At 44.5% G+C, this 22,908-nt stretch overlaps 8 protein-coding genes across 8 annotated transcripts; 5 read left to right on the top strand and 3 right to left on the bottom strand.

The window, feature by feature from the left end:
* Positions 1-668: 668 nt before the first annotated feature.
* On the top strand, positions 669-3,800 carry SAMD00019534_093500 (hypothetical protein; the record flags this gene model as incomplete). The annotated part of the gene is made up of 1 exon (XM_012895275.1): positions 669-3,800. The coding sequence occupies one exon, from the start codon at positions 669-671 to the stop codon at positions 3,798-3,800; it is 3,132 nt and encodes a 1,043-aa protein (XP_012750729.1).
* Positions 3,801-6,357: 2,557 nt separating this feature from the next.
* SAMD00019534_093490 (hypothetical protein) lies at positions 6,358-7,821 on the top strand (the record flags this gene model as incomplete). The annotated part of the gene is made up of 1 exon (XM_012895274.1): positions 6,358-7,821. A coding segment is annotated over one exon (1,464 nt), but the record flags the coding sequence as incomplete, so codon positions are not given.
* An 81-nt stretch (positions 7,822-7,902) lies between these two features.
* Positions 7,903-8,729, bottom strand: SAMD00019534_093480 (hypothetical protein; the record flags this gene model as incomplete). The annotated part of the gene is made up of 4 exons (XM_012895273.1): positions 7,903-8,016; positions 8,087-8,278; positions 8,351-8,530; positions 8,619-8,729. The coding sequence occupies 4 exons, from the start codon at positions 8,727-8,729 to the stop codon at positions 7,903-7,905; spliced, it is 597 nt and encodes a 198-aa protein (XP_012750727.1).
* Positions 8,730-11,903: 3,174 nt separating this feature from the next.
* Positions 11,904-12,950, top strand: SAMD00019534_093470 (hypothetical protein; the record flags this gene model as incomplete). The annotated part of the gene is made up of 1 exon (XM_012895272.1): positions 11,904-12,950. The coding sequence occupies one exon, from the start codon at positions 11,904-11,906 to the stop codon at positions 12,948-12,950; it is 1,047 nt and encodes a 348-aa protein (XP_012750726.1).
* Positions 12,951-13,367: 417 nt separating this feature from the next.
* Positions 13,368-15,790, bottom strand: SAMD00019534_093460 (hypothetical protein; the record flags this gene model as incomplete). The annotated part of the gene is made up of 5 exons (XM_012895271.1): positions 13,368-13,625; positions 13,696-14,569; positions 14,627-15,455; positions 15,576-15,648; positions 15,725-15,790. 5 exons carry the CDS (start codon positions 15,788-15,790, stop codon positions 13,368-13,370), a joined length of 2,100 nt encoding a protein of 699 aa, XP_012750725.1.
* Positions 15,791-17,489: 1,699 nt separating this feature from the next.
* On the top strand, positions 17,490-18,461 carry SAMD00019534_093450 (hypothetical protein; the record flags this gene model as incomplete). Its single annotated transcript, XM_012895270.1, has 1 exon — positions 17,490-18,461. One exon carries the CDS (start codon positions 17,490-17,492, stop codon positions 18,459-18,461), a length of 972 nt encoding a protein of 323 aa, XP_012750724.1.
* A 503-nt stretch (positions 18,462-18,964) lies between these two features.
* Positions 18,965-21,178, top strand: SAMD00019534_093440 (hypothetical protein; the record flags this gene model as incomplete). Its single annotated transcript, XM_012895269.1, has 5 exons — positions 18,965-19,738; positions 19,808-20,047; positions 20,119-20,141; positions 20,265-20,496; positions 20,576-21,178. The coding sequence occupies 5 exons, from the start codon at positions 18,965-18,967 to the stop codon at positions 21,176-21,178; spliced, it is 1,872 nt and encodes a 623-aa protein (XP_012750723.1).
* A 159-nt stretch (positions 21,179-21,337) lies between these two features.
* SAMD00019534_093430 (hypothetical protein) lies at positions 21,338-22,691 on the bottom strand (the record flags this gene model as incomplete). Its single annotated transcript, XM_012895268.1, has 4 exons — positions 21,338-21,437; positions 21,528-21,653; positions 21,728-22,566; positions 22,653-22,691. The coding sequence occupies 4 exons, from the start codon at positions 22,689-22,691 to the stop codon at positions 21,338-21,340; spliced, it is 1,104 nt and encodes a 367-aa protein (XP_012750722.1).
* Between the last annotated feature and the right edge of the window lie 217 nt (positions 22,692-22,908).

Here is a 22,908-nt window from a genome sequence, read left to right as displayed (position 1 = left end):
TTATTTATATATACATATACATACAAATACATACATACACATATACATACACATTACATACACATACAATTAATCACACACAAAGAATCAATATATATATATTTAATATATATATAATTAATTAATAATTCAATCAACTTCAACTTCAATCAAACAATCATAAAGAGATTGAGTTGGGATTGAGATAGATAGATAGAACAAAGGTGTACAATCAATTAAGAAACACTATTTATTCAACTTCAATCAATCATTCAATCAATCAGAACGATCCAATCCAACACAATCCAATCAATCAATCATTATCATTCAAACAAACAGTCGCTTAAGACAGACTAAGCTTGATCGCTTGCTTGCTACTCGGCTTGCATGTATGAAGGAAGGAAACACAGGATAGCGACACTGTGATCTCCAATCATAAGGTACAGAGAGCGACACGTGCAACTTTGAATGAGACACTGACACTGACACATTGATAAATGACATAACAGGACATTGGTCTGGAGCTAGGACAGGACCAAGACATACACAAACAAACATACACATACACACCATTCATTCAAACAGATATACACATACATACATACACACACAACAAGATGTTGCAATCACAAGTCATACCATATATCGTAGAGCATTTAGAGTCAAATGTCGACAGACTCTGTCTCTCGATGTGTTGTAGACAGTGGTACAGCGAACGCGATAAGATGTTTGGACTGAACGGCGCTCTGCTGAAGCGCACCGCCCTCGATTTTGTAATACCCCGCTTCAGAGAGAATGCGCGACAGTCCCTGGCGCGGCACGAAGCCGCCGAGACTCAGTACGTCTACGCCGGCGGCGGCAATCAGCCGCTGGTGCTGGGCGTCACGGTCAGCGCCGGCGTCACACACCTGCGGCTGGCCAACGAATTCAATCAGATCATCCCTCCCACCCTGCTGACGGCCCTGACACACCTGGAGCTGGGCACCAATTTCAATCAGACGCTGATGATCGGCACGCTGCCTATCACGCTTCGATCACTCAAGTTTGGCGCGAACTACAACCAACCGCTGGCGCCCAACTGCATCCCCCAGTCGGTGGAGACGCTCGAGTTTGGCAAGCGCTTCAATCGACCAATCACAACGGGCACGTTGCCGCGCAGTATTCGCCACCTCAAGTTTGGCGACGAATTCAACCAGCCCATTCTGCGCGGCTTCATTCCCGAGGACGCCATCAGTCTTGAGTTTGGCGCCGACTTTAATCAACAGATCGGCATGGGATACATCCCCCGCGTGTCGCGCCTCGTGTTTGGCGCGTCGTTCAATCAGGAGCTGGAGTACGGCTCCATCCCCTCGTCCGTGACGTACCTCGTGTTTGGTGCGGCGTTTAACCAGCCCGTGTCGTTTGGCACGATCCCCGTCAGCGTCGAGCACCTCGAGTTTGGCGAGAGCTTCCAACAACCCATCACCTATGGCTCGATCCCCTCGACCGTATCCTATCTCAAGTTCTCGTCGGTGGCGCCCATCGCTGATAACTCCACAATCCCACCCTCGGTCACCCACCTGATACTGGGCAGTCGGTTCAACCAGGACCTGCAACCCAACCTGATTCCCGTGTCCGTGACGCATCTAGAGTTTGGCGACGAGTTCAATCGACAGCTGCCCATTGGCGCCATCCCCGCCTATGTGTCCACGCTGCACCTGGGCTGGCAGTTCAGCCACTACCTCTCGCTGCACCATCTGTTGTACCTCACCAATCTGACCGTCAACAACAGGGTGCTGCTGAATGGCGACCTGCTCGAGTGTGTGCTGATGGCCAGCCACATCAATCTGAATGTCCAACTGTCACTGAATCAGTCGCGACTCTATAACCTGCGAAGACTGGACGATCACTGGTCAATGTTGCTCTGTGAGGACATGGCCGGAGGCTTCGTGCCCACGGCCCAACTCAGAGCACACCTAAGCAAGCCTTTCCCCCAACTCTTGCACTATCGACTCAATCCTGTTCAATCTCCAATCATTCAGCAGCAACAGCAACAGCAGCAGCAGCAACAGTTGCAAATGCAGCAGCAGCAACAACATCAACTGGCGATGCAGCAACAGCAGCAGCATCAGATGAAGCAACAGATTGGGCAGACACAGGCAGCACAGCAACAGCTGCCAAATTCACAGATGGTTGGACAGACACAGGCCCACGGTGGCCAGACTGCTCAACAGCAGGCACAGACACACACAAACCAGCAACAACAGAATTCCAATGGTGTTGGTCCACTTCAACAACAGCAACAGCAGCAACAACAAGCAGCGGTTGCGGCAGTCTATCAACAATTCTCATCTGTTGCCACCCTTGTGCAACAGTATCAAAGTAGTAATCTACCAATACCTCCTGAAGTATCAATGCAGTACAATATGTTGTATCAGCAGTATCAACAACAACAACAGCAACTACAATTACAACAACAACAGCAGCAGCAGCAACAGGCCAAACCTGTTCAGAAGACATCTGCTGCAGCGGCTGGCACTCAGGCCGCCACTACTCAACAACAAGGAGTAGCAGCACAGGTGGCCTACACTCAACAACAACAACCAATGTACCATCAACAGGGCGTCCAACAATCTGTGGCCACTGGTCAGTACCCAGGTCAGGCCCAACAGTTCCAAGGACAGGCCCAGCAGAGCTCATCACAGACCACCCCGCAAGCCCAATCACAACAGACACCTGTGATGGGCTCGAGCAAGATGGCAGAGCCTCAGCAACATCCACAGATGGCACAAGCCCAACCACAACAACTCTATTTACAACAGCAGCAGCAACAAACTCAGGCCCTGGCGCAGGCGGGACAGCCAGTGCCTTACGGCACGCAGCCTGTAGACTACGCGGCACTCGAACATCTGCAGCAGATGCACAACCAGATCATTGCGTACGTGCAGTCGTGGGATCATCAGTTGCAGAACAACAGCATAAGCGTGGCGTTGATACAGCAACAGTACCAGCAACTATATTCATACTTCCAGCAGCTGCACGCCCAGCTGCAGCAGCCTCAGACACAGCAGATATACCAACTGTTGCACTATCACTACCAGCTCATCCAGGAGCAGATCAACATCCTGTCGCAGATGGTGTCACAGGGTCCCCCACAGTACCAGATGCACATCTCCAAACTGCGACAGATTCGCCAACAGCAGTGCCAGCCGCCGTTCCACCAGCCAATGCAGCAGCAGGCGCCACAGACACAAACACAGCAGCAGATGAGTGCCGCCTCGCTGATGCCCCAACACAGCAACAATCCACTGTCTCCGACGGCCTCGCCATCCCCGCCCACGCCCAAGGCCGCCACCAATAGGGACACTCCACCCGACTCGCCCGTCAAGACGCCCAAGAAGACGCCATCGAGCAGCTCCAAGAAGAAGAAGCCCAAGGAGAAGACGATACATTGGAGTCCGGAGGAGCACGCACTCTTTTTGGAGGCCACGGCCAAGTATGGATACAAGGCCTACCACGAGATATCACAGCATGTAAAGACGAGGACGCATCATCAAGTGCGCTCACACGTCAACACATACCTCAAGAATCAGAAGAAGAAGGAGGATCCAAGTGGCATGTCCACGGCATCGCCGGGAACCACACTCAACAACACTGGCGGTGGCAGCATGAGCGAGTTGTCATTCTCCTCGCCCTCGTCCACTCAAACACCTAGCTCACCACCATCCTCACCACTTTCAGCCTCTACATCCAACATTGGAATGTCTTCAATCAACAACAACATTAACAGCATCAACAACAATATCAACAACCAATCATCAATCATTTATTCACCTCAATGACATCCATCACAGCCGAATAATAATTAATAAGTTATCGTCGACGAATTAATTGCCAGACTCGTCGATAATGACACCTAACCAACCAACTAAACTACATGTAGAGTAGTAATATCCTACAAAACCAACCATATACATACATATATACATATATTAAACATATATATAATACTACCATCACCATCATTCATTGGAACCCAATGAATCAACCAGTGTTGTTGAATGATCAGTAAATCAAGATTCAATTGATTTATTTTAATTTTTGTTTCCAGCAATGAATTTGCAAAGTGGAGGGACACACAACCATGAAGAAGATGTTCCTCCTCACTCATTTGTTCATAACACTAATGACATTTACTTAGTTATATATATACACCATAAATATGAAGTCAAAAGGACAACATCATAGAGACCAGAGAGATTGCAAGATAGAATTGTGCATAGGTCAACATTGTACGTTCAATCACGATTGGGAGTGGATCAAGGTGAGAATGGAAAGGGACCTGAAATACTTGGAGGGGATAGTTGAGCAACATGACAGTGATAGACCCACAAGGAAGCAGATGAAATCCAATCTTGCATCACTGAGAGGTAACTTTGGAAGTCTGAAGCAACATCTTGGACAGGATACCAAATCACAGGCATCCCGTCCAAAAGTGGTTGAAAAGTCTTCCTCAACAAGTATGTAGTGAGCATCTATCACCATTATCACAAAAGTAATAGTATTAATATAATTAATCGTGTTGTTCCTCCAGGCTCCTCAACCACTTACAAGACGTCAAGTGCAGACCCACCAACAAAGGAGACTACGACCTCCATACAACATCGCACCAATGTTCCAACTACAACTACTCAAACAACCGTGACTGGGAGGAGCCGCCCCATCCCTGATCAGTCAGCATTCGAACCAACACGCACAGTAACATCTATTCCATCATCAGATGTTAGATTAAGTGCTATTACTCAAAGATTGTCAGAGGTTTCAATTTCTGAAACCCAGAGCTCCCAAAGACATTCTGGAAAGAATCCACTCACAAGTCCAAAGACATTTGCGCCAGATCGTGTCTCTGGCAAACCTCTACAAGATGATAGTAACATAGACTTTAAATGTCTGAGTTGTTTGGATTTATCATCAGACTTGATTTCATCCCAGAACCAGCCTCAGTTCATTTGTTACCTAGCCAGAGAGTTGGATATCAAGGCCATACAACCAGACATGAAACAAAGTAGACTATGTCTTGAGTGCAAAGATGAAGGTACTTATTTCAAGTTCTCGATTATCATTTGACCTTATACTCACACCATATTCTCCTTATAGTGGATTGTAAACACTTGGATGAACCCAAGGACGATTGGGAGAATCATGCACATCATTGTGGAGAGTACTCTCAAGAACTATTCAAAATGTTCAAGAAATATAATACCGAGTGGAGTAAGAATGGCAATCAAGAGTTGGACTCTACTAGTACCATTGATGTTCCAAGTATTCCTAGAGAATTTGGCAAACTACGTCCAACTCCTAGAGTTTGGGTATGCGACTTTGATTTCTTGAGTTATCCAACTATCCCTCACTGGAGCTCAATCGGAGTGGTCCTGTCTGATCCGATGAATGCCAGACATCTAGCACTCAACGCTAGAGGAGATGAGATATGCCACACCTTCAAAAGAGTTAGGAAGCAACTGGAATGGCTACCTCAAAGGGTCAAAGATAAATCATTTATCACTGATTTGTTTCCCTACGTTGGCAATGCACATCTTGGTGTCCCAATCACTGGAGAGCCTTTCATGCATGAACAAGCAAGAAGAGTCATGAACTCGAACCCCAAGGTCTTATTGGTGGCTGGCAAGATGTCAAAGATATTCTTCGAGTTGATTTGTGACGAGAGTCAATACTCAGACACAAAAATTATATACATCGATCATCCCTCCAGAGGTAACATTGGTCATAACGTGTTAGCTAAAATTGCTAAAGTTCTGAAGTTAAGTTGTCCAAAAGAACAAAAGACCGAGATTACTGTGAAGGAGGAGAAGGTGAAGAAGGAGGAACAGATCCAGTTCCCTAAACATATCCTAAAGGAGTTGCGATCCCAGAGTAAACAACATCATCGACCACCCAAGAAGGGGAGCAAACCAAACAATCATCAAATCAAACCTTCAACTCCGAAGGTGACACAGACGACCACCTTTGAATATCTAACATCCCCTACAGGGAAAAAGTACCACATTATCGGATACGATGGCGGTATGTTGTGTAACCAAACTGACGACATAAAAAGGGTCAAACTATCCTGTAGTCTAAGTGATAATAAGATATGCCAGAATTGCCTTAGAATAGATAATTCATTTTCATAAACAAACAACAAACAAACAAACAAACAAACATATAATGGACTCTCTACCATACACAGTAGTACGATCAATCTATGACTTATTGAATAACAGAGATGGATTCAATAAAGGATCACATATCGATCCAGTTTGTCTTGCTCTTACATGCAAGCAGATTTATGTCACATGGATCAAGAACATTGGATCATTACGTATTCCGTTGTTGTTGTCAATGAATGATGCATACTCAATCAATGCATTCACAGACGACAGTGATCAATCAATGACTTATGATGACTGTGACTCTGCGATCACTACAAACTCATTCCCAAGAACATTTCATTCATTGACATTTGGTTCATACTTCAACTTGATCATACCGCCCTGCACACTACCATCAACTCTCACATCACTGACCTTTGGTGATCGCTTTGATCAAATACTCGAGCAACATACTCTACCGGACTCTCTACGTATCCTTCAGCTGGGATATCGTTTCAACCAAGTAATCACACATCATACTCTACCATCTTCTCTCAAACATCTCACATTTGGAAAGATGTTCAATCAACGTTTGGAGCCCAACGTACTTCCAGCATCAATACTCATTCTTACATTTGGCAAGATGTTCAACCAACCAATCAATGATGGTGTCCTCCCTCTTTCTCTAAAGAGTCTCAGACTTGGCTCTGAGTTTGACCAAGTATTGGACAGGACAACACTACCAAACACACTCACCAATCTATCGATAGGTACAAAGATTGCCCATGGTTTATTACCTGATACTATTAAGGATCTCTCATTCGTTGGATTCATTGATGAGAAAGAAGATATCACACCTCGATCATTACCTTTGTCATTGACGGCACTTGAGTTAAAGAATGAATCCACGTTTGATCGACCATTCTTGTGTGGTGCACTTCCAAGACAACTCAAGAAACTAATCATCAATGACTCATTCAATCATCCAATCACACCTGGTTCTCTACCCGACTCATTGGTCTATTTGGAATTCAATTATAACTCTGGATTTATACATCAGTTTCCAGATGGTGCACTACCACAAGGTCTGACTACTCTCAAACTAGGCTATCATTACAACTTGCCAAACCATCATGGCACACTCCCTGAATCACTTCAAGTATTGTCATTCGGATCTCTCTTTAATCAAGTCCTCGAGCCTGGATCATTGCCATCGTCACTCACATCCCTCTCGCTGGGCCTATCTTATGACCAACACATAGTGGCGGGAGTACTACCCGAGTCACTTACAAGTCTGGTCACTGGACACAGTCTGGGAAGTGACAATCGAGATATAGTATTTCCAAGTAATATCAAGAAGTTGATTCTTGGATCGAACCCAAATATATGGCTACTTGATGCACTTTTATACAAGCCTGAGATGGTTCATATCTGTTTCATGGACAAGATTGTGCTCCAAGATAATTGCAAAGTCATGAAGTCTTGCATGGTACCAATGATGAATTTGTACGTTCAAGTCTTTATTGGAGAAGATGACATTAATCAATTGGTCCAATGTTATCGTGTGCTGGCCATGGTATTCCCAAATGTACAGACCTATATCCTGGAGATAGGCATGAACAACGTTGAAGGTATCTTCAGAAGTATTGACAAGACCAACACAGTGTTCAAGACAAGCATTGGCAATAAGATATACTTTATTGACAATAACTACTAATTAGCTCAATCATTGGAGCAATCATAATCAATAAAGTTCATTGATTGATTGAATGATTGATTGATTGAATGTGTGGTACTACATTCTTGAGAATGATGGTTGGAATCCAATGAGTGCCATGCATGTTGTCAAAGTGGAGCTCAACACTTTGTGCATCTCTATCCTAACAATAACAGACTTGTCCAGTTTGTTCTAGAGTTGATTGATTGACGAATGTTAATTAACATTAATAGGAACTGGTTGGTGCCAACAAATTACTTACTCTCAATACTCTCTTTCTTGTGTAGTATCTGCTGTACTCGCGAACAAAGAGGTTGATAAACTCGTAGATTGATTGTGTTGCAAGACGGTCTTGAACAATATCGACTGTTGGATCGTTAGCACCAGGTACATTCATTCCATCAAGCAAGCAATTGATATTAAGTGCAAATGATGCAAACAACTTCCACTCGGACTATGAATGAATAATTGATTGGTTAGCCAGTCAGTTGAGTCAATCAATCAAACTTCTGTGGACCGTACATACCTTATCATTCAAACACTTGTAATCTTCCAGTGTAAAGGTATTCTGTTGTTGCTGATCCTGCCTGTCACCAACAGCCTCTTGGTAACTGGAAATGATCGATGTGATACGGCAGTGATTATAATATATTGATGCTGATGTGTTATCGTTAAGAGCCACAATGCCTTTGGGATCCAGTGTCACCTTCAAGTTTGTTATGAATGATTGATCGATTAATATTGATGGATTGATTGTAGTTGATGGACATCACTAACTCCATTAAATATCTTACATTGCTCTTGTATTGACTGAAAAGCATTGGAGACTTGATATTTGAAATTGCCAACTCTTGGACCATGGACTCCCTCTGTTGCTCAGTCTGTTGACTCTCCTCTGATGTCATGTCCTCCAACTCTGTCTTTAAACTGTTAAGTAAATCAATACTATCAACATGACTAGGTGCAATTACATCGCCACAAGGTATGATGAACTGTTTGATACATAAAGTTAGCCATCTCTACTCTTTGATTGATTGATCAAATAACATACCATGTTATTGCCAGTCTTTAGTTTGAGTAATGTTAATGCTATTATATTCTTCCGCAGTCTAAATAGATTATTGTTCGATGTCACTATCAGATAGACTGATGGTATACTTGACATTGACATCTCTCTTGTTCTATACATAATATACACCAACTCCTTAAAGTATGATGAATATTGTCCATTTGCCAATTGAATTGGAATTGATCCAAACTCTATATTATTATTAATATTGAACATCTTGAATGATCAATCATGTCAGTCAGTGAGTCCAATTTCCATTCATCATGTATCATACCTCTTTGATTGATACCATGTTGTCATTGAATAGACTTGGAGATATTGTCAATGATCCATCAATGTCTTTGATCAAATAGTCATTGTTGGTCAATGTCAATTTGGTTGTGGATATGTCATCTTGATGTATAAGATCAGACTCGAATGTGAATTGATCGATGTGAATATTAAACTGCGCAAGGTATGTTTGCGTGGATGCCACCAATATTGATCGTACGAGATTGGTAGTATGTTTCAATCCATCTCTATACTCTCCATTATTTCCTGTGTAGTATAATTGTAGTGATTGTTGATACTCTGTCAAGTTGGCAACAACATGATTGTGTATGTCATTGTGTGTTGTTGATCCAGAAGTGGAGGTTGATGTCAAAGCATTTGATATGGTTGATAGTATAGTGTGATCCAATGTGGACTGAGATAATGCGCCACTCTTGATCAGACCATGAGTCGCGATAACAAGTAGAATTGATTGATCATTGTAATCTTGAAGGAATATTGTCTGGCTGACTGTGTGTCCTTTCAATGCAAGTGAGTTTGATATAACATCGCCAATGAATAGATGTCTTAGATGTTGAAGTCGATGTTGGAACACCAGAGTTGTAAAGTCAAATGGATAATCAATCTTGTATAGGGCTGTTGTTGATGTCGCTGTGGCACTGATGGGCAATGACTCTGGATGGGAATTTTGTTGTCCAAACCATCTTTGGAACACCAACTCCCTATTCAATGTGATGTTTAGGCTAGACTTGTGTAGAGCTAGGCCATGGATATATGAGTTGGAGGTCAACTGCTCAGAGCGACCCTGTATCAATGTCTGTAGTGCTTGGAGTAATGACTCGAACGCATCATCATTGGCATTGGATTTATCATTCGTCAACTTTAGATTGATTGAGTAATCACCTCGTGCATCACTATCTCGATTCTGTTTGTTTGGTGATTGAGTGAGGTGAGGTGAGTGAGTGATTATTATTGTCAACGTGGACACGAGTTCCCGCTTCCGACCTGCCCACACAATGCCGAACTCCGAACCAAAGCCTAAGCCATCATATGACCCAAACAACCAACCAAACAACCAACCTTTTTAAGTGTATAACCATTGGGCTTTGGTTGTAGTAACCTGGATACGAGGCTGTGTAGGTTACCAGGCTTGGTACCAGCAGCATCATCATCATTTGTAAGGAGGCTTGATAACAATATGTTAAACTCATCACACAACACATCATTGAATGATTGATTGAATGCCGCCGCCTGATTGGTAAACATCAAGTTTAAACTGTGTTGTTGTTGTTGTTGTGTTGATGATGCCATGCCTATACTATGAGTGAGGTGAGGTGAAAGTATGTATGATTGAATGATTGAATGAATGAATCACTCGTGTGTATGATCTATTAGTGTCCGTTAAAGGTTGACCCCCTTCCCATCAAACAATAGATGGCAAAAGAAACAAAGATCCTTCCACACAACAAAAGCCAAAGAGGGCATGTTTTGAGAAATGATTCATTCAACCCCCAGGAAGTGTTGCAACGTTGAGTTTTGTTCCCGATCAGAGATATTGATTGGCCTATTATTGCAAACATCCTCAATACCACCAAAGTCATATATATACAAACATTACATACATACATAAAACAGATATATAAATATTACAATCAGTATTACATTGTTACTGACGAAAGAACATATTGATCATCATCTTCAAGTAAGTAGGAATACTTATAAGTGGTGTCAGAAACACAGACACACACCCATCAATCAATCAATCAAATACTCTATCTGTCTCATTCTATCCATCAGTCACACCCAAACAATGAATATGCGAACGATTCCACAATTCATATCAATCCTCACTAATACCACACAACACATCACATTCATACATACATACCAACACTCAAGTATCCAAACATTCGTCTGATTATTTGTTGTTATTGTTGTGTGTGTGTGTGTGTATTAGTATGTGTGTGTGTTTGTGTTGACCGTGGTCAACAGATGGACTGACTGACTGACTGACATCATATCGGGTTGTATAACTATTCCTCATTCCAAAACACTACCACACCACAACACGCCATCAGAAGTCACTACACTCACATCTGTTTAAGAGAATCTTAAGCGGCAGTGACTGGCTGACTGCAGATACCCGATGTCCACTCATTGAAAGGGAAGTAAGTGAGTGTGTATTGGTGAACATCACATCAGTCAGTCCTTTGTATTATCGAACATTCATTCCCTTTATTGAATGTGATACGGTATCAACACACAAACAACACATACGACAGCTCTCCTCACCTCCCCTTCCCCTTCACCTCACCACTGCGCAGATGTTATATTTAGATGCATCTGTATACATAAGAGGCAATTATTCGCCAGACAACATACCTGTGTGTGTGTCGACACACTTATTCATTCACATGCATACTTTTAAAGTGTGTCTTTGTCTGCAGATTGTGTAGTAGTGGTAGGTGGTAGGGTGGTAGTGTTGTTGTCTGAATGAAGGTCTGTCATTGTAATCCAGCCGATTCATTGATCCTCTTAGGAGACAGAGACATAGACATTAGACTACTTTTTTTTTTAGCAAAGAGAGAAAGAGTTTGGGAGTTCCTTGTTGTAATAACAACAGGAAGCATCGATCAATCAATCACATCAATCAAACTCAATCAAACAACAACACAAACATCATCACTCACTGACATCTCATCGAACAGAGACACATTCATAAACAAAATATATACACATCATGGATCCAATCGATAATTATGTACTGGTCACTGGTGGTGCTGGCTACATTGGTAGTCACACAGTCGTTGAAATGATAGAAGCTGGCTACACTCCAATCATTGTGGACAACTTGTGCAATTCATCAAGAGAGAGTATCAATCGTCTGGAACAGATCACTGGAAAGCAGATTGAGTTCCATGAGTTGGACATCCTCGACGAGAGGGGTCTCGAAGAATTGTTTGCCTCCAAGCACATCACCCAGGTCGTGCATTTCGCCGGCCTCAAGGCTGTTGGCGAGTCGACCTCATTGCCACTCAAGTACTACGAGAACAACGTCATGGGCACATTTATTCTACTCAAGGTCATGGCCAAGTATCGCTGCAAGAACATCGTGTTCTCATCGTCGGCCACTGTCTATGGCGATGCAAAGGAGGTGCCCATCAGCGAGGATGCACCCCTCTCTGCCGTCAACCCGTACGGCCGCACCAAGCTGCACATCGAGGGCATGCTCCAGGATATAAGTGCCGGCGACTCAGAGTGGAACTGTATATTGCTGCGATACTTTAATCCAGCCGGTGCTCACCCATCCGGTTTGATTGGCGAGGACCCCAAGGACATCCCCAACAACCTGATGCCATACATCACTCAGACCGCCATTGGCAAGCGCCAGGTGCTCAGTGTCTATGGAAACGACTACGAGACGCCCGATGGAACCGGTGTCCGTGACTACATCCACGTCGTCGATCTGGCCAAGGGCCACATCGCCGCGCTCAACCACCTCTCCACCAAGCCGGGATGTGTTGCCTACAACCTGGGCACTGGTCGTGGTTACTCTGTGCTTGAGATGATTGCCGCCGTCGAGAAGGCCTCTGGCAAGAAGATCAACTACAAGATTGTCGAGAGAAGAAAGGGAGACGTGGCCACATCCTTTGCCGACCCAAGCAAAGCGCTCAAGCAGCTGGGCTGGTCCGCCCGTTACAACCAGAACGACATGTGCGAGCATGCCTGGAAGTGGCAGAGCCAGAACCCCAATGGCTACGACCCATCCCCAATTGACCACGCATAAGTTAAGTTCATCTACATCTACATCTACAACAACAGTACGCCCTCCCACCTGCAATCGACCATCCGTCATATACCCCTACCACCTCTGTAACATGTGCGCCAGCTAGGCGGAGCAGGAATGTCATGTGGTGTTGGTAGTCCAACACCTCCAACTTGATCCATTAATAAACTCTGGCGCATCACCAATAATAACTAGTTTAATCATGATTTGAAGTAGCTGCAAGTAGACATAGAGACAGGGCTTTGGGCTTGGCCACATGTGGCTGGATCATTGGCGAGTGCCACAGTAATAGACACTAACCACCCTCATCATCATTCATCAAACGAGTAAACTGATGGATATCTATTTGATCCCTTCCACCCTATGTTTGATCAAACTACAACCAACGCCCCTAAGGGATGCATGGTCGACTGGTTATTATTGATGAACAATGCTGTCCAACTCCTCGATGATGGCCGTGTTCATCTGTGCAATATATCTCTCCAGTTCCTTGCATACTGCCAAGTCTTCGCTGCGTTCATATATCTCCTTGGCGTCCTTGATCAAGTCGATGTTATTCTCGTGCGTATATACTAATGTCTTTCGTAACTTGCTAATCTTATCGTCGTCGTTATTTACAGATGGTTTGTCCCTAATGAATGCGAACTTGGTCGTCTTTTGAATGGACATTGATATCTTGATTGGATGTGATTGGATGTGAGTGATTTGGCCATCATCAACACAACACAACAATGGATGTACTTACATCTGATATCCTCCTGTATATCTTGATGAGGTTGATACCCTGCTCTGTGGACTGCGTCTCCTCCACCATGGCCTTGAGTCGTTGTAGGTTCCTGTTGATGTTCATAAAGTGCACTCCAATGTTCAATACACCACTGTTGGCTCGCAATACTGGAGGAGGTGTTGGCTTGTCCTCCTTGTGTGGCGTGTTGGCCTGGTCAGGCTGAGGCACCGAAGCCGTCGACGATGAAGAGAATGATGAAGAGTCGGTGTCTGATGAGAAACTGCTGTTGGATGAAGAGTCTGAGCTGTTCTTGAGTGGTGAGCGGTCTGACACTGCGGCCACATCTGATGTGGCGCTGGGTGGCGGCTTGATGTCGCCAGAGTGTGACAACGTGTTCATCTCTTGTGTGGGCGAGGGTGGAGTTGAGAGATTCGACGTGGACTTTGTCATTGGTGGAGGGGGTGGCAATGGCTTGTTCATATCCTGTGCATGTCCACGCTCTTTAGGTGATGTCTGTTGTGCGCCATTGTTGTTGCTGTTGCTGCTGATTGGTGTGGTCGATGCTATGAATGATGCGGATGGTGGTACTGCAACCTCTGTATGTGATCTTGATCGCACACCATTGTCCTGATTGTTGATGGTCGATGGGAATATGTTGTCAGTGTTCTCGACCAACAGTATGAACAACGCGTTGAACTCGGCAAATGTCTCTGGCTTCTGGATGTCCTCAGCCTTTAGGTTTGGAATTGCTTCGAGCAGTGTGGGCGCCAGGACCACGGCAAGATTGGTCAGATCCATCTTGGTCGTCTCCTTGTGCTCCTTAATTAATTTACACAATGACAGTACACTCTTGAGCACGGTCTGGTTGGCCATTGGAAGAGCAGAGATCAGTCTCCTRATGAGCTCAGGGACGTGTTGTGCTGCTGGCTGGCTGGACAATGGAAGGTACTTCTGATAGCTGGAGTAGAATATCAAGGGCTCTGGCAATGAGCGAAGGAAGAGCTTGAGGACGGACGAGACGATGTGAGGGTCGAGAAGTGTGTGCAGGTCGAGGGGCTGGCTGGACTCGATCTTTTGTTGAAGGGTCTCGATTGAGGACTTGCCAGCACTGATGCGGAAGATGCCCTCGAGGGTGGGCGCCGACTTCTCAAGATGCTTGAAGATCTCATCGAGGAACTGGGGCATGCCGCGATTGGACTCGCGAGCAAACACCTCCTCCAACTTGATGCCAAACGTCTTGCGCGGGATGTAGTTTCTCAGCTTGGCCTGCACCTTGTTGGTCTCCATTATAACCTTGCGATAGTTGTCAATGTCGGCTTTGATGCGCGCAAACTGGAAGGCGCCCTTCTGGAAGAAGTCGTGGTAGGCCTCGAACGCCGAGAGCATCGTCTGCACCGAGGAGTTCTCCAGGGCCAGCTCCGAGTCGTTGTAGAGCTGCGAGGCCTCCTTGCACGCGCGATCATATATATCAAGCTCCCTCTTAAAGTCGGGGCCCATGGACTTGTGTGCCGAGGTGTTCTCGTTGGGCGCCAGCTTCTTCAATCGCTTCTTGCCCTCCTTGACCACCTCCAGCTGGATGCGGATAGTCTCCTTCAGTGGCTGTGTGGACCTGTCATAGAGTACGTTGCCCAGATGATTGAAACAATCGCTCAATGTGTTTTGCCACTCTGCGGCGCGCTGCATGCAGTCGCTCAGTGGTATCTTTGTGTTGAAAGTTGATGATACATCACCATACCTTCTAAATGACTCTGATATCGTCTTGGAATGAAGTGCAGTGCCTTTGTTTTTTGATTGATTGAGTTTGAGTTTGAGTGTGAGTTTGAGTGTTTGGGGGTGTCGGGGTGTCGTCTTGGAATCATTCCGACCATTCAATCAATCAATCAATCAAATATACATACTAAATAAATGCTGTTGTTGCTTCTCCAAGTTCTTCTGTATCTCATCCATCATGTCAGAGTGCTCCACGATTCTCTTTGGTTGAGTGATTGAGTGGATGTGAGTGGGTGGCCATGACGCCAATCAGGAGTCAAAGACTGGAGATACATACAGTGTACAACTCATCCGAAGGAGTTACTACCTTCTTCCTTCCCAAAGACACCTTTATATTGTTCATATTTCTCTATCTCTATCTATATCTACTACAATTACTACTACTACTTCTATCTGATTGCGCAAAAGAGTGCTACTCCAATGAATGAATGAATGATTGATTGATTGATTGAATGAATGGGTGGTGTATGAATCACTGACTACGACACTTTGGCAACAACTAGTATATTGATGGAAGTGTGTTGCGGAGTACGGAGAGATGGAGTTGATATATATCCTAACAACGAATTGGTGGTGGTGTTGTTGTTATTGCTAATATTAATGATTGATCGAATGATTGAATGAAATGCTGCCGAGTGTCCGTCCTTCCGTCAGTCCTTCCTTCCGTTAGTCTGTCTAATCCAATCCAATCCCGTCAATCGGAGTGGTGGACAATAACAATGCGAAGATGATCCGTCGGTCGAATGAATGGAATGTGAAGTACTGCACAGCTTCCTTGATTGAACGTAAGCAATAATGGTTATTTATAAACACAACAACACGTGTTATATATATATATATTATATGTATGTATGTATATGTATTATACGTGAACAATGGTATTAACCTTATGTGTCTGTCTGACTGTCTGATGTATCACTCTCTCTCTGTCTCTCTGTCTCTCTCTCTCTCTAACACATGGAAACAAACACACACACTCATAACTACCACCAACAACAACACCACACGAGGAAAGAGACACACACCAATCCAACAACAGTTCCCTCACACACTCACCACATCTTGATACACACACCAACCATTGCGATCGCAACTAGTTCAGATAGACCACCACATCATTCATTGGTGACCCCACATCACATCAATAAGTTTGCATTGATGAAAAAAACGACAATTTTGATTTCTCTTTTTGTGATGATGTCCAAACTACCCATCTTAACATGATTGGGTTATTATCGATTTGTCATTGATCAACAACAAACCCCAACCTTGGACCAGTCAATCAATCAAAGGACAGATTAAACTAGTTTAATCCATTCAAGTTCATTTGTCAATGATTAGAAGTCCAACTTCTGACAAGATGAATTCTAACAATGGTCAAGTCTACCATATCATCTCCAAAGTATAGAATTGTGTATTAGATGTGGAAGGCCTTAGAACATAAGAGGATACTTGTGATTGTTGATTGATTGATTGATCATTGTGATGAACCCGAACTCTTTCAAGAGTTTTGCCCTCATTCCTAAAGTTGAAAATTACATAATATTTACAAAGTTGTGTAAATGAGGAGTAAGGATGATTATTTTTTATTTTTCAAATATTTTGTTTTTCATGCGAACCGAGTGTGAAACAAGAGAGTGAATGTGTTCATCCAGTGTCTGGCAAGCTGAGTGTCGTACATGAGGCTGAATCGTGCATAAACATCAATCACCCTATTTGCCTTAACCTATCACAAAGAGATAAATGTAAGACTCAATACCTTATCATCATCCTAGCCATTGGGTTGTGACAATGATGATCAATGAATCACACAGCAAGCAAGATGCAGAGCATTCATTCATTCAATCAAACAATCAACATCAGGACATTGACATTCAAAGACACACAATGATAGCGATCAATGTGATTGAATGATCGATTGATATGAAATTAATGATCTTGCTTGGACTCAACATCTACATCATCAACATTGACAACAATAACAATGATACTAACAACAACAACAACTCAATTGATCAAACAACACCAATAGTGAGATTAAAATGGAGCAAACCACCGTCGCTGCTAAGTACGCCGAGAGAGGAGTCCTCACCGGACACAACGGTCCAGTCACCGCCATCGCCTTGTCTGCTGACAACCCCGACATTATCTTGTCTGCCTCCCGTGACAAGACCGTCATGGTCTGGAAGCTCACCCGCGAGCAGGACACCTACGGAGTGCCATTGAGATCGCTCACTGGTCACAGCCACTACGTCCAGGATGTCGTCATCTCCCACGACGGTCAGTTCGCTCTGTCCGGTTCATGGGACGGAACTCTCCGTCTCTGGGACATCAACTCTGGTGCCACCACCCGTCGTTTCCAGGGTCACGAGAAGGACGTCATGTCAGTTGCCTTCTCCTTCGACCACCGTCAAATTATCTCTGGCTCCCGTGACAAGACCATCCGTGTCTGGAACACCATTGGTGAGTGCAAGTACGTCCTTTCTGAGGACGGCCACACCGAGTGGGTCAGCTGCGTCCGTTTCTCGCCAAACTCCCCAACCATCGTGTCTGGAGGCTGGGACAACAAGGTCAAGGTCTGGGACATCAAGTCCTACAAGGTCTCCCGTACCCTCGAGGGCCACACCGGCTACATCAACACCGTCACCATCTCCCCAGACGGATCGCTCTGTGCCTCTGGTGGCAAGGACCAGTTTGCCTGCCTCTGGGAGCTCCAGACCGGCAAGGACTTGTACAAGTTGGATGCCCGCAACACCATCAACGCTTTGGCCTTCTCGCCAAACAAGTACTGGTTGTGCGCTGCCACCGACGACAAGATCATCATCTGGGACCTCTTGACCAAGTCCGTCCTCATTGAGATCGTCCTCCCCAAGCCAGCCATCGCTGCCGACTCCAAGAGACGTCGTGATACCAAGGCCCCAGCCTGTATCTCCCTCGCCTGGTCCCCAGATGGAACCACCCTCTACGCCGGATACTCTGACCATTTGATCCGTGTCTACCACATCTCCTCTTAAGATGTCCGTCCAGTCATCTTGATCAATTGAACGAGTGTTGTTGGCCATTCACCTATCTGGCAACATGCATGTCCAACTTTACCATCCTTTGCGCTCTCATGTTCATTCCAATTGGAGTCGTCCAAAGTAATAAAGTTATCCGTTTGATCAATCACACATCTTATTCCAACTTCCATCAAACCCACCCACCCACACTGACACACGTGACGATCCATTCAGATATTCACACGACTCAATCATCATCTTCGTTTTCACCCACACTTCCAACGACATACAGAACCACGTGCGTGTGAATGGTTGAACGACTTGTTGCCTCAAGGCACTACATGACATCTCGGCCCATTTAGCCTTGTCACCATCTTGAATGAATCTTGTTTGATTTGACTCATTATCTCTGTATATTACTATCATTATATTATTACTACAACTATAGTTATTATTATTATTACAATCAATCACTCAATCACAATCACACAACCAATCAATCAAACAACAACAAAGATATGTCAAGCATGATCACTGGCGGAGGCAAGTCGACATTTAGGTCATTCTATGATTCGTGTATAGCCCCCGCCTTTTACATGGACTACAGGAGTCTGGCATTTGGTCGTGTGATGGTGGCATCGTACTTGTTGGCCGATATATTCTTTCGAGCACTCGATGCAGATATACATTATACACAGTGGGGCCAGTTCCCCGCGTCAATGGCCGCACCACTGCTAGAGTATAGGTTCACGCTGCATTTGTTCAATGGCTCCTACATCTTCCAGCTATTTATGTTTGCAATGGCCGCACTATTTGCCTTTGCATTGCTCATTGGCTATCACACGCGCATTGCCGCACTGCTCTCCTACATCATGTTGGCATCGATCCAGAACAGGAACGTCTACGTGCTCGACGGAAGCGATGATTATAACAGAATGATATTGTTCTGGTTCATATTACTGCCATCGGCCAAGAGATTCGCTGTGGACGCCGTGCGCACACAACCAACCTACACCGCACAGCGCATCATTCGCAATAGGGATGTCGGTACACTTGGCGATAAGACAATGGGTGGTGGCGCGCAGCCCAATCAATCACACATCTCATTATCCACACTTGGCTACATGACACAATTCACCTGCATCTATCTATTCACTGCACTGCTCAAACATGGCGATGACTGGCACGTCAACCTCAATGCTGTCTACTACTCACTCAATCTTCGCGAGTTCAACTATGGACTCACCTGGACACTCCTCCAGTATCCTGACTTCCTCAGATTCCTCACAAAGGTATATATGACCAATTAATCATTCTTGGTACCATTCCATTTACTCATTCAAACCGATCAATTGATCTAGGCCACACTATTGTTTGAGTACCTTGGACCAATATTAATGGTGTCTCCAGTACTCAATCCTTATTGCCGTATATTTTCTATATTGGGCTTTGTTGGAATGCACGCTGGATTCGGATTATGTATCAACATCTACCTGTTCATCTTTATACCCATGGTCGCTGTATCAACCTACACACCATCACTGATATGGGACTACTTCGATAGAGTGATCACCAGTGTCAGAGAGCGACACATGTTAACGGTAAGTATTATCCAAATCCAACAATCTCACGCGTCATCTAACATCCATCAATCAATCAATCAATCAATCAGATATACTATGACTCAAAGGCCAAGTATGTTGAGTACCTTTTGTTCTTATTTAAGCAGTTCTTTTTGATTAGACATACTCCTATCGTGAAGATCAATGGAAGCAGAGGCAGCGTGGATCATGGCGACCACTCGCACACACATTCAAGCGATGTACAACAATTACATGAGGATGGTATATTCGTCGACGAGTCTGCTCAACAACATGGAGAGGAGCTTAAGTCAAGATACTTCTCAGTCCAATTCGATGGTGATATATATTGCGACTATCAGGCCTTTGTTGTCCTGGTATCACAATCATGGCTCTTGTGGCCACTTCAATCCATTGTAAAGACCAAGCCCTGTTGCCAATTCCTCTCAACAATATGCTCAGCCTTTGTTGTAAGTATAATAAGCTTGTGGATCATCACATGGAGCCATTCCACTCACTCAATCAATCAATCAATTATGACATCTCCAGGATTTGTTCAACAGCAGGGACAGCTTTGGACTCAAACAGAGAAAGCAAGCCATCAATAACACAAGTGGAGACAAGAGGAGCATTGGAAGGATATTGGTAACGATCGTAATCCCTCTTATATTCATACTTTATGTGCCATATTGGAACTACAATGGATACAGACGATCATTGGACGCCACATATCCAAGCCCAAAGTTTGCCACATGGGCCTACATCTTCAAGGCCGATCAGTGGTGGGGCATGTTCGCACCGAACCCGCCAAAGTACAGCCGCTGGCTGGCCGTGCCCGCACAGTTTGAGAACCTGCAGGACGTCGACCTGCTCAACGACCTCAAACAAGTGGACTATGTTGCCAACCCCGTCTACACATTCAACAGTGGACAGCGCCAGAGGAACTTCCTCATGTCGGTGATCTACCACGAGGAGATAAGGCTAAACTATGGTCGATTCATTTGTCGCACTTGGAACATCAACTATCCGAACGAGGGCTATGGCAAGTTAAAGACATTCAAGATTGTTCTGGTACAGCGTCTAACGCGTGAGCCAGGTGACGACACGCCCAACGATTACTTCAAGGAGGACATTTGGACTCATACATGTTGAGCGAGCGGTCATGGTCCGATCTCAATCAATCAATCACTCAATAAAACATCTTCGACGTCGACGACGTTGTTGTTGTTGTTGTCACATACTCACATGTTGTTTGGATGGATGAATGGATGTTGATTGATTGCTGTAGTAATGTTGTTGCCGCGTGCTTGTTTATTTCTTTACGATCTGGACAATGTCCTCATCAGCCAGAACATGATCCTTTCCAACTCTTTGTGGATTGTGTTTCACTGAAGATCCCCAAACCATTGCGCTGTTTATAGGTTAATTGATTGATTGTTCATGAGTTAGTATGTTGTCCAGTTCATATCCTGTCCAATCCAGTCCATTCTAATCAACTTACTATTTAAACTGTTTCAAAATAGTCCTGTGAATAAGGTTACAGAAGTTCTCCACTGTGGACACGTCTCCACCTCTGATGACAACTGGAGATGAATAGTCTGGAATCTGTCCCTTGGGCTTGGTATATCTGATTGATTGATGGATGGATATGTTAGTTGGTATGATTGATTGATTGATTGATGAATGAATGAATGAACTTACATTCTAATAAGGTTCAAGTATTCCCAAATCTTCTCCAGGAGTACATCAAGGTTCCACTCCAAGTGAGAAGAGATTGGTACGTAATGAGGGATACGATCGAGGAGATCGAGCTCTTCGATGGAGATACCATCGATCTTGTTCAAAACGTAGAGACATGGCACATAGATTCTGTTGCCTTCGATCACATCGATGAGGTCGTCAGCAGTGGCGTCGCATCGCAGAATGATGTCGGCGTTGTGGATCTTGTACTCGGAGCAGATAGCCTTTGCCAGCTCGGCGTCGAGATGGTTGTTGGTGACTGTGGTGGAGAAGGAGATGCCACCCTTCTCCTTGCGACGGAAGGTGAGGTTGGGTGGCTGGCGGTTGAGTCTGATGCCAAAGCCCTCGAGTTCGCGCTCAATGATCTTCTTGTGCACCAATGGCTTCATGGCGTCGAGCACGATGAGGATGAGATTGCATGTTCTTCCGACGGCGATGACCTGACGACCACGACCCTTGCCATCCTTGGCTCCTTCAATGATACCTGGCAAATCGAGCAACTGAATCTTGGAGCCGTTGTATTGAATGACACCTGGAATACATGTGAGCGTTGTGAATTCGTACGAGGCCACCTCTGACGATGTTCCCGTCAGTTTGGTGAGCAGTGTACTCTTGCCCACCGATGGGAAACCAATGAGTCCGACACGGGCATCACCAGCCTTTGACACATCAAATCCTTCACCAGCACCAGCTGCTCCCTTTGATGGTCCAAGCAAAAGTTCACGCTTATATTTGGCCAACTTTGCCTTCAGCAGACCCAAATGGTATGATGTGGCTTTGTTCTTTTGAGTACGTGCCATCTATATATTGCATGTGACGAGGTGTGAGTGTCTGTGTATCCTGTAGTTGACATCCATGTTCATGTCTTGTGCCTGTCCTGTCATACCTCATCCTCAATCTCTTTAATCTTTTGAACGATGCTCATTGTTTGTTTGCTACTATGTTATATCGATGATCTCGATACTAATAATCACTAACAATGTAATAAATAAATAGATATATCTAAGTAAGTTAGTTAAGTACAACAACAAAAATGAATGAATTGCGTCCATCTCGCTCGAATCATGAAAAAAAAACTGAAGTCCTTTCAATAAAACGAACTTCATTGCCAATCACATTAATAATAGATGGTTGGATGGATG

Source organism: Acytostelium subglobosum, assembly GCF_000787575.1.
Source record: "Acytostelium subglobosum LB1 DNA, scaffold: scaffold22, whole genome shotgun sequence".
Taxonomy (NCBI): Eukaryota; Evosea; class Eumycetozoa; order Acytosteliales; family Acytosteliaceae; genus Acytostelium; species Acytostelium subglobosum.
The sequence above is the reverse complement of the archived record's forward strand: the minus strand, read 5'-3'. Positions and strand labels throughout refer to the sequence as shown.